This window comes from Lutjanus erythropterus, chromosome 22, assembly GCF_056507025.1.
Source record: "Lutjanus erythropterus isolate fLutEry1 chromosome 22, fLutEry1.hap2, whole genome shotgun sequence".
In the NCBI taxonomy this organism is placed as follows: Eukaryota; Metazoa; Chordata; class Actinopteri; order Lutjaniformes; family Lutjanidae; genus Lutjanus; species Lutjanus erythropterus.
This window is the reverse complement of record NC_139338.1, coordinates 10,756,852-10,775,834: the sequence shown is the minus strand read 5'-3', so window position 1 is coordinate 10,775,834 and position 18,983 is coordinate 10,756,852. Positions and strand designations below refer to the sequence as shown.

The 18,983-nt window shown below is 40.5% G+C and overlaps 1 protein-coding gene across 1 annotated transcript in view; it reads right to left on the bottom strand.

The window, feature by feature from the left end:
- The window catches only part of LOC146306671 (copine-8), a 113,961-nt gene extending 98,960 nt beyond the window's left edge, over positions 1-15,001 (bottom strand). The window contains exon 1 of the mRNA XM_084710832.1: positions 14,795-15,001. Within this exon, the coding sequence (XP_084566958.1) occupies positions 14,795-14,892 (98 nt within the window). The 5' untranslated portion in view covers positions 14,893-15,001. The remainder of the gene's footprint in view (positions 1-14,794) is intronic.
- Positions 15,002-18,983: the final 3,982 nt, after the last annotated feature.

The window sequence follows — 18,983 nt, the reverse complement described above, 5'->3', positions numbered from 1 at the left end:
AATCAAGTAAAGGCAGCATCTTTCCCTTGCACTCTCTTTCTCTCTCCTTCTCTGGATTATAGTGATGTCGAGTTAACAAGATGACTGTCAACATAAGACACCTTTTATGCTGTGTTTCTGGGGTTATGTGGTTTTTTGTTGGGTTGTTTTTTTTGTAATTCCTGTTTCCTCAAGAAAGCCTGGCATGATATTTTTCCCGGAAAGCGCAGCGAGTTTTAGTTAAGTTGCAAGTCATTATAATAATAAAAACTGCTGAGTTAGTATCAAAATAAGACTTAACTAGGTTTCTCATCATAGTAACTTGTTATAATAATAATAATAACTAACTAAACTAACTAACTAAATAAGAATCTTTATTCCCATCACACTGGCAGAAATGAGCTTCCATACAATTTAAACTGCTAATACTGTATTTTTTAATGTCACAACTGCAGAAACACAGGATAATATATAGTACAATAAGGTTGTTTTATGTTATTTATTGATTACATTAATGGTTCACAGTCTAATAATGTATGATTGCATTGATTACTGACAGTGACAATTATCATCTAATTGTACTAATACTGTTTGACTATATAAGTAATTATCACTGGTTGTTATTGCCCCATTAGTTTTGGCATTGATGCCCAAAGTCTGGGCTACTACACCCCAAAAAATTAATATTTATCAAAGGCCAAATTGGTCTAGGCTTAAAAATTACTTGATTTCGGGTCTGGGCTTGTTGCCCTTGTAATCAGTGTATTTCTAAACACTGTGTAATACCTACATTACTTGCACACCGTTCCCAGCATCCAAGCAAGTCATCAATACTTAGTCAGATCACCTGGACACTTAATGATTGACCATCATTCTAAGCATTTTTGTTCAAAGTAAGGGGAAGAGCTAATTATCTAATGTTAAAGGTCAAAGTTGGCACTCTAAAAAGCATTGTCACTCATATCTTTTCCTATAAAGTGTCCGGTGTAATGGTAATACCGGTGTTGCCAAAGGTGTATTAACCTGTGGGAAAATTTCCCCACCGCAGCATCCCTGAAATCCACATGAATACAAAGCTGTAACGAAAGTCTGCAAATGTTCATAATTTTCTGTAAAAACAAAACAACAACAACAACAATGTGCTATATATAATTTGTCCCAAAGTCCACAGTAACTTTTCAGGAATAGCTCAGGTTGACTCTGTTTAGCTTGCCTTTTTGTTGCTGATGTGAAATGAGTGCATGTGAGTGAGTGTGTGTCCTTGAGTCCATGCTTTATCACCTGCTTTTTAAAATAACACCACAGCTGTCTAACCTTGAGAGTAAGGTCAACATGTACACCTATTACACCTCCACTTATTACTTTCTGCATGTAGTAGTAGAGTGGTACACAACTGCTTTGTGTGTGTGCGTGTGTGTTTGTATAGCCCTTGACCTTCGTGAATGACTTGCTCTGCCTCTCTGTCAGATCTTTATCAATCCATTTTCTCAGCACTGCTATACAGCTTGATGTATGGAGCAGAGGCATTGTATCAGTGTGTGGTTCTCAAAATGTGTGCAGCGTACAGTGCAATTAAACACACACAGACACACACATGTTGTGACAGTGCACACTTCGTCTGGTGACTTATGTAGAAAACCACCCACAGTGAGAGAATAACAGTAGGAAGGGGGTCGATAGTAATTCCCTCCGAGTGCAGTAATTTCCTCCGAGTGCATAAATCTTTACTGGCTTGACTAGAAGAAGCCCAAACCTGATTACAGAATAGGATTCTGCCCTCTAACACACACACAAAAACTCTCAGAGATGCACATAAACACACTCTGATAGCACCCAAAAGCATAGGACACTCTGTTTCACTCTGAGGGAAGACAGACAAGACAATGGCATCAATTCAGAAAGGCTTTCTTCAATATAGCTTTGTCTCGCTGATTGCCAGCACCACTGTGCTCCCATCCAAAATCATTTGCGCTCCCCGCTGTTCAGAACTACATGTAAACAGACAGGAAAAGTTAGCGGCCGTCCTCATCGTGCACACTCGCGCACACGTCCTTTTGTGTTATGGGGCTGGCATTGAACCGGGGCGCAGCAGGCAACCCTGTCTTCCCTTCAACATGATGGTTGTCAGTGGCGTCTTCAATAAGAGAACCATTATGTGAGCTCTATGGGGCCAAAAAGGTCAACACAATCACTTCCCATAGGCGGAGTGGGAGTGAGCGACCTGAAAATAGATAGTGGGTCGACCATGACTCGTGGTGTTAAAGGGTGGGGTTGCGGGGTAAGTGGTTCACCCTTAAAGCTGGGAGCAAAATGAAAGGCTGCGCAGTGAAAGATCCTCTAGTTGCTTTGCAAGAGAAATTGCAACAGCGAGTTTTAAAAGGTGCATCGATACAATCGATGGTATGAAGTCCACAGGGGGCATGTGACCCTCAGGGAGAGCCACATCTTGAGGGGACGAACAACATTAGCTTCACTTTATCTCTTCAAAAAATACCTTGACACTAAGAACTTTGCTGCTAGCAATGCCTCATGCATCAATCCATTTTCAACCTCTTATCCAGGGGCTGGGTCACGGTGGCTGTGGGCTAAGCAAGGTATTCCACACATCGCTCCCCCCTGCAGTGTTTTCCAGCTCCTCCTGGGTTGTGTAACCAAACCAGAGGAGATATATAATATCTCCAGCTTATTCTGGTTCTAACCAAAGGTCTAATGCCAGGCGGACATGTCCAGAAAAACGTGGGCACCCAAAAGGCAACTTGTACCCCTTTTTCATACACGTGCTGACTTGACTTGTTTTGACTCAGTATGTTAGCCCAGTGCGGCAAGTATCTGCATCCCAATTACATCAGAGCTTCTCAGTAGAAGGCATGTATTTAATCAAAGATGAGCTTGATAAAGCTTGATTTGAGCGGCTGTTCCTATAACTACTTATCAATAAAAGTCTTTAAACTTTAAACCACAGAGATTCAGTTAGAAGCTACAAAAGTACTGAGAATTAACACACAGACATCTTTAAAAAACCTCCCTGTCTTTACTGTCTTGCAGGTCCAGCACACTTTGGCCCAACACCAGAGAAGATCCATCTCAGGCGCGACTTGGTGCAGCTTGGCTCATTAATGCAAATGCAAATGCAAACCAGCGCAGCATGGTTTGACTCGGTGCAGCCAAAAGTGACAATGGAAAAGTCCCCCCTCATTAGATGCCCAAACCACCTCAAGCAGCTTCTTTTCTGCCTTATATGTTAATGATAAATGATAGCAACTCTAAAGGCTACCTTATGGTTAACATTACATTCCGCCCATAATCTGTATTAATTTCATACATATCTGTGCACATTTTCTGAATTTTCTGATTACAGATACGGACCATACAGATGAAACAGAGCAGTATCACCAGAGGTCATGAGGGACAGCATAGCAGTATGGCCAGTAGTTCAAGCAAGGCACAACCACGGGACATGACAAAGGAGTTTTAAAATTTCCAAAAGTACTGGAAATTACGTTTGTCAGTTAGCTAATGAAAAGAATTCTTCATCACCATGTGGTGATGTGATGGTTGCACACACCTCCTTCTACAACACTGCCTCTACTTTTGCCTTTTTCACTATGTTTGTTGTTGTCAGAAGTTTTTGACTCTTCCTCTTTTTCTTTGGGGTAATGTTTGACTGAGCAGCGCCGTCTTGTGGATGTACTGCTTAACATCCATGTTAATGTACAGGACACATGGAAGTATGTGGACAGTAATGGTTACATCATTTGAAACAGACATAGGTAGCTAAAGTGGGCATAAATTAGCCTTAAGAAACATTACACTACATGGAAACACCCAACTTGAAATCTAAATATTCATCACCTTTTCTGAGGGCTTATTTTTCAAAATGACTAAGAATGCATTCATAATTACAGCAATGGCCTGGAGTCCAAATACAATCTGAAATGTCAAGCTTTTCCTTTACTTCTGTCTCAATAGTCCCAAGTCTGTTTTTTGTAAGACCCAGCCTTACACAACCTACATTTATCCAACCTACTTTTCATCTTTTTCTTGGCTGTGGCCCAATAACCTGAAGCGTCTTCCCTCTATCTGCTTCCCAGGGTGAGATTCAACCACTGCACTGTTTTCAAATTGGAAGTCTTTTATCTTGTATTGAAGATGTGGTTATATGAGCTCTCTTTAACTTTTTTGAACAAAGAAAAATCAACATGGAGACTATAAGGCAGAGCAGTCAATATGTTTTTCTTAATTTGTGGAAGGAGGTTCAGACTTTGGACTGGGATGCACATTGTAGATAATGTGGGAGTTAAGTGGTCCATGTAGTCTATTCTACAGCTTCACTCAAGTCAAGATTAACAATCTCCAAAGTAAGAGTAAGAAAAAATGGTTTTGTTTCGACCTGTAAATGGTGTTTGTTTCGACCTGTTACAAAGCGAAGGCCTCAACACACACTTCACTGTGTAATTTATCCATCAAAATATTACAAGCTTTATGTCTAACTCTACGCTTTGGCCTCACTGAACAACCCATCCCTTCATACACAGGTCTGAGTCGTTTTAAAGATTATATCTCTTTGTCCCTGGTTGCCATATCTCAAAGCTCATGGTGGTTTAATATTACTTTCTATAACAACATTACAATGATACATTGATAAAAATGCAAGCTGATCGGGGCGGCTGTTTAGCTCAGTTGGTGGAGCGTTCGCCCCATGTATGGAGGCTATCAGTCCTCTGCAGCGGCCGCTGGTCCGACTCCTGCCTGTGGCCCTTTGCTGCGTGTCATCCCCTCTCTCTTCACCCCCCTTTCCTGTCTGCTCTTCAGCTGTCCTATCAAATAAAGGCAAGAAAAGCCCAAAAACATAACAAAAAAAAAAAAATGCAAACTGATCATTTTGTCTTTCATCTTTTTTTGTGGTGTTGATTCATTATCAATAGAGTTTAATACTGGAAAAACAATCAAAACTTTTAAACAGCAATTTGTAAAACATCCAGTTGAAAAAAGTCGGCAAATTACTACTACTTCCTACAGGTTGCTTTAATATTCTGTTCATCTTGGAGGCCCCTGTGGACAAAAGTGGTAGTGTTTCCACCATAATATCCACAAAATACAACCTAAAAAATAAAATTATCTAAAGAAAAATCTCCTCCTGCTGTTTTTGAACTGGTTGACATACAACTCACTGTAACTCTGCCTGGATAAATTTATACACAGGCTTGTTTCATCTGATTTCCCATAGAATCCGACCCTGTGGCAGACATTAAGAATAACTAAACAGAAATAGCTGAACAGTCTCACAGATGGTCTTTTAAAAGGTAAATTGAGACTGTTGCATAACTAGTTAAAAATTCCTAGTAGTAGCTTTAAATGAGAAATATGTAAGACTCTAGCATTGAAAAATGCGTACTACAGTCCCAATAGCAAGTTTGTGCCATAGATGTATATTAAATTGGTTGAATCTCTACTTAATATAAATCTATGGTTGAGCCAAGTAGTTTCCCCCCTGCCCCCTCCTCCCCAGACTTGAGCTACGACAGGTTGCTTGCAGGCTACAGAGGCACCTACACAACTGAAGGACACGTGTAATATAATACTTTGACAAGCGACGTCAAGTCCTACACTATCAGTTGATCAGCTGTTTAGAACGGTTAACTGTCTGTTGATTATTATCCCGAAAACAAAATCCCACTGCTCCGAAAATAAACACACTGGAGTTCAGTGACTGCCTGTCTCACTGCCTGCCAGACTCCTTCAACATTTTGCTTAGTTTAACTCTTATAAACATTTACTCCTTGTAAAAGATTATCAGTGATTTCTTATGACTCATAGACAGACACTATGTTGTTCGGCAAACATTCTGCATCTCCAATAAATGACAAAAGGGCAAACAAAACCAGACGTTCAACACATATTTCTCCTTTAAAGAAACAATAAAAATACTGGCTTTTGGAAGCTTCAGCCCGAGCCTTCTGGCATCATATCAACCTTATAAATCCATCGTGTCTGGAACCTATATTGAGCATTCACTCAGGCAGACTTGTTTGTGTTGATAAAACAAAGAACAACTGTCTGTGCTTTTAGAGAGGTGAAATAAATGCCTTTGGCAAACAAAGCTATTTAGAAATACCATAAAAAGACTCATGTGGAACATTTGGCGACACACAAATTAGCAAAAGATAGCTGAAATGGGCTACGTTGTGTTTGCATGAAACAAATATTCACATACACCCACAGCCAGAAATACTAACAGAGTCACATACTGGTGCTTCTTAAGAATGATTGTGTAGGCAGCATGGCCGACAACCAACGTGACCAACGTGTGGGCAACCTGACATGCCCGATGGCCTGACTGCCAGAGAGACAAACTATTCTCTGAGTAGAAATTAGTAAGTCAGGCCAGACAAGTGACAGAATGACAGACTAAATAGGCTGCAAGAGCAAGAGCAAAAACCCATTTTACCCTCCTTCCTTCCAATATTTTCCTGCCATCATAATTTTACCTTCAGTGACCAGTGTTGAAGCCAGCTGAGTTTTCAAAGCCAATTTCTTTTTCATTTCAATGACATGAATTATCCATCAGGCATATTAATAAGGATTTTGGAGTACTAATGCTGCTGGTAGTGGGAAATCATATGCAAATGTTAAACCAGTCTAAAAGCTTTGCTCATGCGCCTCTGGTCATGCTGTGTTCAGCATTAATGTAGCACCAGCTGATGGGCAACAGCGGCGCTTTTGAAGGAACAGAGGAACAAGATGTGACTCATTCCAATGGGACTTTTTCTGCGGTTTCAAATCAGTATGTCACTATGTGCCTGTCAACAAATACCGACAACCACGGTGTTAAATGAGCCCATTCAAAAGGCCTGGTTTTCCAAAGGAGGGAGAATACAAGCAACCTTTTGAACACGATGACAGACATAAGATTACCTTGTACGCCCTCCATTCTCCATTCACTCGGCAGTGATCTTGCCTCTGTTTGAGACTTGGGTCCACTGGTTAGTTACCTCTCTGTTTCCAAAAACGGTCCTGAGGTACTACCCAGACCCTTTTGTTTAAGAACAAGTTCGTCAAGGGTTCTTTGGTAGACTTACAGTACGAGTCCTTTAAAAGACCTTTTCTTCCAAAGTAGCTAATTTACAACAAACGTGATTTCCGGAACTTTCAGAACTGAAAAGTTCTTTGTCGTATCCTGTGGTCATGCTTTGACTTCTTGAGGATTATTGCAATTCTTTAAGAACTTTTTTGTGAAGGATTTGTCAAGGGTACTTTGTACTATGATATAAAAGGGTTCTTCATAGAACTAGAACTTGGTGGGTTCTAGATAAAACCTTTGGACCAGAAAGGGGTTCTTGGTAGAGCACCCTGGGTGGGTTCTAGATAAAACCCTTGGAATATAAGAGAGCTAGATCGAACCTTTGGGATAAAAAGAGTTCTAGGTAGCCCCCCCTCTGTGGGGTCTAAATAAAATCTTTAGAATTAAAAAAGATCCCTAGTAGAACCCCTGGGTGTAATATAAAAGTTTTTTTTGTAGAACCTCCTGGGTTTCTTGAAGGTTCTAGATAGAAACCATTACACCATAGAAGGGTTCTCTGTAGAACCTCTCACAGGCCTTTTCCACCAACATGGAACTGGTCCCCATTCCTGCACCTACATTTGAACCATTCTGAGTAATTCCACAAGGTTCGGAGCCCAAAAAGTTGGTTCTCAGCTGGAACCAAAAACTATAGCAGGTTTTCCCTGAGAACCACAGTGGGCATGTCATACTCTACAGGTCATTATACAGTATCCAGTATTACAATGGTTCCACTCAAAACTGTTGGAGACAGCGGCTGGTTCACTGGATAGCACCAAGGTTCCAAGGAATTTAGTGGAAGACCCTTTATAGGAGGTTTTGTGGGATACCTTTCACAGATGGTTCTTGGTAAAAACCCTCAGACAGGGTCAATCAGGGGAATCACATTGTCCCAAGTGATTAGGTCAAACTGCTCTTATGTAATGGGTTTTTTAAGTCATATCTGGCATGACAAGAAATACCTAAAGCTGCAGGACTACTTGTGGCTTGAAGCTGATACGATGACACATTTTTTGAGTGAATCCATTAGGATCACAGCAGTCGCGTGTCCCAGCCTTCAGGCCTGCACAAATATGACCTCATTTTCAAATTTGGCCTCTTTTTTCCCCAAACCAGCCTTTAGTGAAATCAGTCAGGAACAATTTGTATACACATGCACTTACTTGCATAAAGTATTTTAGATACATGGTGATTAAGACCTACTGAGGCCTGAGCTGCCTGATATGAGGATAATATGATTTGGCATCCGCTCAGGGGTCATACCCATGAGCATATGATCACGTTTACCTGCAAGTTGTTCGAAGACACAGGACAAAGCACCTGCCTCTCAATTCTTCATTTACACAACTACCAATGTGTTGTGGCAACTGTGGAAACTGGAAAGATGTGCCTTTTTTTAACCTTCCCACCACCCGAGTGCAGAGAGAAGGTAGACAGAAGATGAGAGAATATGAGAGTTATTACTGTCAACAGTTACCCTGTTTGCTGACAGTGCTGGGATGCATGGAAAGACAGAGACAGAGACAGACAGAGAAAGATGTGTCAAACATTCTGGGAGACACGGGAGGGAGAAACTGTTTGGATTCTCCTCAAAAGTCAGTGCCTTTTTAGCTCTCTCAGGGTCGCTCTTCTGCTGCAAGCTTGTTTTAGCGTGAATGTCTTTCTTTCCTATCATGCTGGTACGAAAAGGACTTTCTCTAAAGATTAAACAACCATCTGAAATCAAGCAATCCACCACCAACATAACACAAACGCCTTTTTGATGACACATTCACATGCTTGGTCGAGGAAACAGCAACCCATTGTGCAGCATGGAACACGAACAATGTATTCCCCTGGATACAAATATTTCAGCAGGCAGTCTTTCACACTGCATGAAGAAATGTTAGCAACAAAAGGTTGGTGTCCGTATTGTTATCACTGGATACTGGAAAAAAAAAAAAAAAAAATCAATACTTGGACAGATACAATACAACTGTTTTTACGCAGCCAAAGAATTTGCTTGAACAAAATACAATCTAAACTTATTATATATTTTATGCATATGGTTTGGTTTTCTTTATGTCACAAAATAATAATAATAAATAATAAAATAAGATTTAAAAACTAGTAAAATATCACCTTCTTTACTCATTGCAATATAATGAATCGTGACCTCTGTATCATGATACGCACCACGGAGCCAGATTCTTGCCAAAACATGGTCAAACTGCAGGAATTCATGTGCTTGGCAACGTTTTGTTACTTTGATTAGCACCCATATAAGTTCACTCAGTGCACTGTGGCTCATTTAGTTCATCTAGAGATAACATGCAGAATTTTTTTCCCATCAGACAAGACAATTGATTGTTTGAAGAATAGCTCGAATTTCAGTCAAGCATTCAGCCCTTATTTTGTAATATCAACTTGAGACACTAACTCTACAAACACAAACCTTCTTCAACTTTCTTCTACAAACATTACTCACTCGAAATATGACACATATTTCTTTTGTGTGTTGTGTGCGTGTGTGCGTGACTGTTTAAGTGTGAAAAAACAGGTAACAGCCGGTGTGCTGGCCTGATCGATGACCTTAATGGAATATTTGGGCTTAAGGCCATTCACAGCAGAGTCCCCTGGTAACACTAAAGTGCATCAGGGAGTAATTTATTCTTCTGTGACTGACTGACTGCTGGAGTGTGGCTGAGGAATGCTTTGTGTGTACGGTCATTCATATACTCTGTACGCCTATAAAGTACGTGTGAACAACATACTTTTATGCATGTATCCTTTTGAGTGACACAGTAGGATACTACAGCTAGTAGCTTATTGATCCCAGCTGATACCTCGGGCTCTCCCATCGATCAGCAAAATGTCTTCAGCTTGCTGCTGAGTCTGAGCCAAGCTCTTACTTCATGGCCCCGTGGTATCAGAGCATTATCTGAATTAGCTGGAGACGCAGGCTGAGAGGATATGTCAACATTTCTGCACCACTTATGTCACCACTGAATACACAATAATTAAACAAGAAGAGCTTCTACTCTTGTAGAAATGGTGCTAACTAGAACCATAAAGGGATCCTCAGTTTGTCCTTACACCTTTCAAAGAGCAACAGAGCCATTTTGGAAAGGTTTCAACCAGAACCCCCTATGAGATGTTCTACAGAGAACCCTTCCATGGTGTAAAGGCTCCGCCAAGAACTCTCTTTTAGGCCTTTTCCACAAACGTGGACCTGGCCCAGTTCCAGCTCCTTACCTTATTTTGAACCATTCTAAAGGGCTGAGAGTCTGGGATTACTATTCAGAACCTTTCTATCTTCTAAGAGTGCTATCAAGAATCCACCCAGGGGATTCCAAGAATCTTTTTATATTCAAGGGTTTAATTCTAGAACCCATCCAGGAGGTTCTACCATGAACATTTTTATATTATGGTACAAAGATGAACCCTTCCAAAAAGGGTTCTTTAGATGAAAAGTCTTACAAAGAACCCTAAATGAACCCTTTCTTCAAAAAAAGGTTTCTTAAAGAGCAAATGGCTGTGGGTAGAACCTCAGCCCTTCAGGAAGAACCCTTCTGGAACCCTTATTTTTAAAAGTGTGTGAATGAAGTATCTGCTTGAAGTCTCACAATCTCTCTTTCTTTTCTTGCCCTCTTTTCCACTGCACCTCATTGGCATAATCTCCATTTTAATAAGTCATTCAGTGTCATAAAAAAAAGCCTTAATAAGCATGAATATCAAATTAAAAGTGAAAACAAGAGATGATTATGTTACTTGTTGGCAAATTGCTTGTTTCAGTTTTTCCCAAAACAGTTGACAACATCTTAAAACCAGAATGTACACCCTACGTGTTTCAGTAATGCTGATTTGCATTGGAAATAAGACAAATTGAGTCATCTTCATTGCAGATATTTGCACCCATTTCCATTAACATGCACTCAAACATAAGACTTTTGGACTAAACTAAATGACCTGCCGAGATGGAAATCTCATCCTTGATCAACTGTGAATGACAATGACTATCACTGTCATTCACATTGCACATATTAAAATCCCAACTGTCTAATAAAGCGACCACTCATTGATAGCACTCTCTCTTAGGCCATTGTCTCCTATGTGAAATTTCTCACCCTAACACCCCCCTACACACACACAGAGGGAAACTTTAATAAAAATCGTTCCCATGGTGATACTGTACACTGCCCATTGTGTCCACTTACTTGAAACGCGCACAAACACACAACAACATATACGGTATAAGCACACACAAACATGTGAGTGTATGCACACATACACCTGGCCGTAACCATGGCACTCCCGCTCTACCTCAGGTTGAAGGTGGGAGGACGTCCACCAAAACACACAGACACACACACACACACATGCACACACCCCTAGGGGGTGAAGGAGCTGGGTGACTCAGACATTAGCAAACTCTGCCAAACATGTTCATATATTCTGCTGCAAGATGACATGATCTCTCTGTTACTAAGGAGATTGTGCTGAAACCTTCTGGAGATCCAGTAATCGCAGCATCCATTGGACTCAGGCAGGGTAGGAAACTGTTTCTGTCCGCTCCTTTAAGGCTAGTAGCTTAGCATTAACATCACATAAAGTTGTTTCAGCTCAGTCAATGTAATTTCTACACTTTTGAAAACAGTGCCAACACACACTCTATCCTGCACTTAAGTTAAACTGAAATTAGAACACTGACATTTGCAGCAGTCTAATTAAAGCAGCTACTGGAAATCGAAATGATAGACGGATTGATGCAGTATGTTTCAAATTTGCAAATTAAAATAAAATTTGTAACACTTTTAATACTGCCTAAATGGAGATTGTCAGGATTATGTTCATGACAACACAATTAGACCTGCAACAAATAGTTGTCAGCTATTAAATTAATCGACTGTGTTGACAAACAGAGAAAAACAGTCAAAATTCTCTCATGTCAGCTTCTTAAATATGAATATTTTCTGCTTTCTTTACTCCTCTGTGACAGTAAACTGAATATCTTTGGGTTGTGGACAATTCAAGATATTTGGGGACGTCATGTTGGACTTTGGGAAACAGTGGTTGACATTTTTCACCATTTTCTCACATGTTATGGACCAACTAGGGCTGTGGCTAATTATTATTTTAATCTGTCATTATTTTCACAAGTAATTGATTAGTTGTTGGTCAATAAATGTCAGGAAATGTCCATCTGTCTCCCAAAGCAAAGGCGTCCCATATTCAATATTCTGTCTCTTCTTCTACTCTCTTTATTTCTCTCTCTTTTTTCATGTTAAGTCATCTCTGTGATTATTGTAAAATGTGAAGCACTTCCTTCTTACGTAAGAATTCCAAGTCCTTTTACTTCCTTATGCTTCCAATAAAAATACTTGAAACAAAGCCAAGACGTCCTCAAATATCCTGTTTTGTCCACAACCCAAAGATATTCAGTTTACTATCACAGAGGAGTAAAGAAAATATTCACATTTAAGAAGCTGACATCAGACTATATTGACTTTTTTTTCATTGCAGCTCAATCAACAAACAATCTGATTAATCAAGAAAATATTCAACGGACTAATCCATAATACACATAATTGTTAGCTGTGGCTCTAAGCACAATGCCAAAATGTTTCATCACAATCACAATTTCATCACAATCTGACCAGGATGTTTGAAGAAAAAACAAAAAACAAAATCAAAACTACAACAATGCACCAGCGGCAGGAGGAAACAGGAGGAACATACAACAACATAAACATGCAAAGACATTTTCAGTTTCAGTTTCATTCATCTCATCTGAGTATTTGTCCAAGCCCAGAAGGAACAGGTTTTCTACATCCAGGAAAAGTTCACTTCTATTCAACTGCAACCAAGACAGATTTACATATCGTCACAGATATACAGGCACAGTGCCTGGTCTCCTGTGAGCGTTCATATCAATACAGAGGAACGTCAATACTGAGCATTTCAACATTTTAACATCATATCTCATGTAGACATCTGCAGACGTAGGACTGCTGATAGCATCATGGCTAAAAAGAAAGCAGTAACATATTTCACAATGAGTGCATCAATCTGAAAACATATCCTCATCAGGTTCTATCCTCATGATAGAAGACATCACTGACAGCAGGCTACATGTGCCATGCCACTTATTTCATTTGATCGGGGAGGCGTCACATTAAATTGGATTTCCTGACATGGGGCTCCTGAGAACATGTGGCTGACCTGTGAAGCGTACAGTACAGCCTGTAGCCCACTGTGGGTCACCAGTCTGGCACAAATAAACCACATTCTCTGCATTTCTCACCTTCTGCTCATACGCAGAGAGGAAAATCCTCCCTGAATGAGAGAGAAAGACCTCTTTCAAAGAGGGTTAAATACACACCAGCCTCATCCCCTGCTTTCTCTGTCCGTTTCCATCACGTCAGAAAACACGCACAGTGCACACTCGCACGTCCACACACCATAACTGCCTGTAATGATTTTATAGGATTCTGATACACAAAATGGATGTTTCTCATGACAGGTGACCGAGGAACAGTGACAAGATTGTCAGCTGTCAAACATTGCAAATAACAACAAACAACATAATAGGGGCAGCATTTTGGGTATACTGGGGACAGTTGCGACAAGTCTTATGAATTAATCTAAACTTCTAAGATACATATTCAGCATGCCTCTGGGTCAATGTGTCTAGCTAGCATATGATATTCTGTCATGGCTAACCATCCATTAAAACAGACCATGCTGTAGTATTTTTCAACATAAACAAATCATTGTGGAGCACATGAAGTATAAAACACAGATATACATGTTCAATAAAAGTTTGCTCCAGTGCAAACTGTTCCATTCTTCCAGTTTAACACTGAAATATTGGGAAGTTAAATAGCAGCTCTAACATCCCCAAGGCTGGGATCAGTTGCAACATCTGACCTCTTCCATTCGAATAAATATTGTGAACAATATGTCACATCTAATCGTCATGGCTGATTAGCAGACAGATGTAAGTTTATTACATAAAGATTTGGATGGTCTAGTCCAAATAGTCCCCGAGTACCTGAGAGAAATGTTAAATGTGTTGCAAAAGTCCCCGGTCTCCCCTGCAATATGAAACGTCTATGAGGACTAACTTAAAAACACTGTGTTCTTTATAGACCCAATGAACCCAACTCAAACATCTACCGAATAAGTTAACCATTTTATATCTTATCCTACCGTTTCTATTTCCTGTTGTTTTACTGTATTGCACTTGCATGTTATTGTATCCACATTATGTTTGAAACAGACATAAAACACATTGTTTTCTCCTGTAATCACTGTAAACAAACCAACCCGAGTAACGTTGATATCAACGTACAGTAGCAGCTGCGCGTCTGTGGTGCTTTAAAGTGGGTTTGACGGGACCTTAATAGCTTTTTAACGTTACAGTACTGACATAGTATTCATATTTTACATTAAATGTTTGCTATAACAGTTGTGTATGTGTTATCGCGATGAAATAGTTCTTTTAGCTTGTTTTAACAGCGCTGAAGTTGAGTAAAAGTAACAAACTCGCATCACAGCTATCTATTTTAGTTTGTAAGGTACAGAAAATAGTTTACTCGTCATTAACAGCGTAAATGTGACATTTTTCACGGTGTTCTCGGTGCTAAAACAAGCTACACGGAAACTAAACGCAAACTTGGACGGAGTTAAAGCACAGGTGCGTTCACGGCTCGGTGTTTTTCCGTAAGTCACCCCGCGAGACTGGAAGCAGGTTAAACAGACAAATCCCCCTACCTGCAGGACACTGTGATTTCAACTTTGGTGGCCGGGATAGACGCGTTGAGCGGGTCGAAGTCGCCTATCGACGCCATGTTTAGGAAACTGTTGTTCATCCTGTCAAAAAATTTTTTTTCCTTTTTTTTTCCCTTTTCCGTTTTCTGTGGTCCAGCCCCTCTTTGTGAGCCAGCGAAGGAGGACAGAGAAACTGTGTGTGCGCCTCCTCGGCGAGAAGTGGAGCAAAGGTGCCAGAGAGAGAGAGAGAGGGAGAGGAGAGAGAGAGGCAGGGAGATGTGATGTCACTCCTCTCTTTCTCCTCCTCTCTCTCTCTCTCTCTCTCTCTCTCTCTCTCTCTCTCAGTGTGTGCTCAGTTTTCTCCCTTCCCTCTTTCTTCATGCCTCTCTGCCATCTCCTTCCCCTCTTTCTGTCTGTGTCTCAATTCAGTTCAGTTCAGCTGACTTGTGTTCAGCTCATTTAAAATTCAGTGCTGCAGATTTACTGGCGTGGAAGTAATGACAATGATACAATCATCAAGGAAAGAGGAGAAATTTCTCATGAAAAGTCTTTCCTGTGTGTGTGTGTGTGTGTGTGTGTGTGTTCCCTTAATACTCTCATTCACATCAGTTCAATCCCATTTACTCCAGTTCAATTCAGTGTGGGTTGCTGGCATGAAACACCCCTCATTCCTTCGTGCATGGCCTGATTAACCTCTTTGGTTCTCTTCAAAATGCACTGTTGTTTCGGCTTGGCATTGGAGGCCGCTAATTTATAACAGAAAGCCTGTGTTACAAACAGCAGTGGAGTCCAAAAGATGTTGCAACCAGGCAGGAAGGGTCAATTGAAAGATGCTGATGGTTTGCATTGTGGGAAATGTAGTATCAAGTGTTTCGCAGGCTGAGGCAATTCAAAAATGTTCCAAAACGTTTGGAAAACACCAGCCGTGCTGCTTTATCTTTTTTATCCGGGGTGCTCGGGAGGTTGCGCTACTGTCCCGCCTGCCATTACTAAGCAATCAGCCGATTATATTCATTCGGAGATACCCTCAGTGTCGTGCATGAAGGAGTGGCGTTCATTGCCTGCTCATATGTTTGGCGAATGGTGAACTGAACTAATCAGTTTTCAATTGATGAACATGAGCATTACTGTCATTCAGTCCTGAGAGAGATTAGAAAATTCAACAGTTTGTTGGTGTTAAAATTTGCTGTCTGCTCTTGTGCAAATCATTCTCAGATTGTTGTGAATTGTTTTTACTGACTGTATAGTTAACCGTGTTCACTCAAATTAATACAAAAACATTTAAAATGAGACCTAAAAGAACTATTAATGTGCATTACTTTATTTTAATCTCTCTGAACTGAACTTTGACTGGCAAGCATAATGATAGCAAACACAACTAGAAACCTAACAACAACATATAATCATGCTCACTGGTTATCCAAAGTTCTGAGCTGATATATCCCCAGGCGTTGATTCTACCTTTGATGTCAAAATAGTATGAACGTGTCAGGTTGTACAGCTCTGTATCCTTGAATGACTTTAATTAGCCAGTCTCCCATCTTCAGTTTGGCTGACCTCTCGTCATTGGACGGAAAGGGTATGAAAGTCCCGTGGAGCTGATTAATTCTTGTCACATGGCCTGCGGTGCGCTTGCCCTGTTTGAAAAAGTTGGGGTATTTCCATCTCTGCTCACCGCTGATGTGGCTGAAAAAAACAAAAAACAGGTGCACTGCAAAATAGGCGCCTGTCACACGTCTCCATTTAAAATAATGAATGTTCACGCGCATAAGACGCAACACATGAACACCCCTTTAAAACAGCTCAAATCTAATTGTGTCTGCAAAGGGCCCTAAAAGTCAGTATATCTTGATCTCTGCTGCTTTTGTTTTGAATATTTTTTGTTGCTGTGTCTGTTGCACACCTTTCTGGTCCCAGCGAGAGGATTGTTAGCATTATCATTATTAGTGTTTGTGTAAAAGCACTAACAAGTCTCTCTCTAGTTCTTCTCCCTCGTTCCACACTGTGAGGATAAGCATCTGATTTAATTAAGTGAAAGGGAGACCCTCCACTGGCAGAGAATAGAATGACAGCATGATGAATGTGAAGGGATAAGGAGGAGGGTCATATTATGAGGACGTTGTGTGTATGAGTGTGTGCGTTTCCAAAAGTTTTGTTTTAGGTGTGTGCTTGTCAGAAAGCAGTGTGTGCAATCCATATAAATAGCTGATACTGTACTCCTTTGTGTGTGTGTGTGTGTGTGTGTAAATATGCAAGGGTACGACAGCACACACTCTTTCTCTCGAGTATCCCAGACTGCCCTGCTGGTGAAAGAGAAAGTGCCTGCTCACTTTTGCTATATGCAGCACAAGTGTGTGTGTGTGAGTGTGTGAGCATTATGTTTAGATGATACGAGTCATAGAATTTTAAAATGACGCATCTCAGTATTAGTCAGTGTGTTTACTGGCAAACCGCGTCTCTAAATATAGCTCTCTTACAGACACACATGCACCGACACGCCTTGGGCTGGATGTGCGGCATGGTGGGAAAAACCATTAGAGCACCTTTGGGCAAACATCATGCCACCGCTCTGTGACCACATGGGTGGGAGGCGAGGGTAGATGGGTTCATAAACACACAGGGGCAAAAATGAATGGACACACACAGGGACAAACACAATCACACACATATACAGTGGGTACAGACAAAACATTACATCATCGCCACACCAGACAGTGCAACAATGGGTTAACCCAAATATAAACCCACTGGTTCATGGACTTATGTTTTGAAGCCTGATGTTTTGCATTATGGGGGTCGACATTTTTTTGTTGTTGTTGTTAGATGTGACCATATTTTGAAGAGGTAGACAGGCCTTAAAGTATTATCGTCTATTTTGCTGTACATGGCACCATAATTTTATATAATAATTCACCATATTCACATGGCGGCCATTTTCCTCTGATCTCAGGGTGGGAAGCTTGTAGGGAATCTGACAAATCATCATCGTTTCACAACTGAAAAGACAACGGATACTGAAAATCTGGAGGGACACTCAGCCATATTTCAAGCTAAAACATCATATTAGCAATAGTGAGGCAGCTAACATAAGCATTCAGTCATTTCCTATTGAACATTACTGTTTGATGATGTTGGACAATATAATTGGAAAGACGTAAATTAGGTCTGAAATATTAACGCTAATCTTGGGCACATGATTTAAGCCTGTGAGTAAAATGCATTGCGTGTAATCAAGCTAGCAATGTACTGTATCTTTCCAAGTATTTAAGCTAAGCAGCTAAACCAGTATGTTAGGTTAGAACAAAATAACAGTCTGATCTTACATTTTGATCTAATCTGTATAACGGCACACTGAAATATGTGCTCCACTGAGCAAAAGCACCAGATGAAGCAAGACGCTTAATGTTAGCCTACATTGTTTGATTACATCCAGTGCATTTTACTTCCAGGCTTAGCATTAATTAAAAGCGCCCAAGATGTGCATTTATATTCAGAAGTAATTTATGCCTTTTTAATTATATTGTGTAACACTTTCAAATGGTAGAGTTTGCTAGGAAGTGGTTGAATGCTAACAGTTATCAAATATGTCGTTTTAGCTTGAAATATGACCCAACATCCCTCCGGATTTTCGCAATCCATCGTCTCTTCAGATGCCGATCAATCAGCGACTGGTAATTTAACTGGAAGAGATGTTTGTTTGTCCACGTTTGTTTTTTTGGCTGACTCAGAACTCGGCTGTTACAGAATAAATATGCAATCCCACCCTCATTTGAAAGCCAGATGTGTCCAGAAAAAAGACTCTGTGGTTATTTTTAACCTGCACTGAACCATTTTCGAGTAATAAACTCAGGTTGTCTTGGGTGGAGGACTTCGAAGAGTGAACCTGAGGGAGAATGCGACTGAGGCTTTGATATCAGGACTCTTTGAGGGAATAGAGGAAAGTCTCCTTATTGTTCAGTGCCACAGGTGGATGCTGCCGAGAAGAACCCTGACGGATGTTTTTTTTTTTTTTTTTTAAATCTTTAACTGATGTGAGCTCCTCAGATCATCAGGACAAGGCGACACCAGGCAGGAAGCACTGTGTTCTCTGTTGCCCTGAAGAAGAAAAACAGAAAAACCTTCAAGTGCAGATCTTGTCCCTCTGTGTGTAATTTCAAAGCATCTCTGCCTCACATAGTGGCTGCTGAGGACC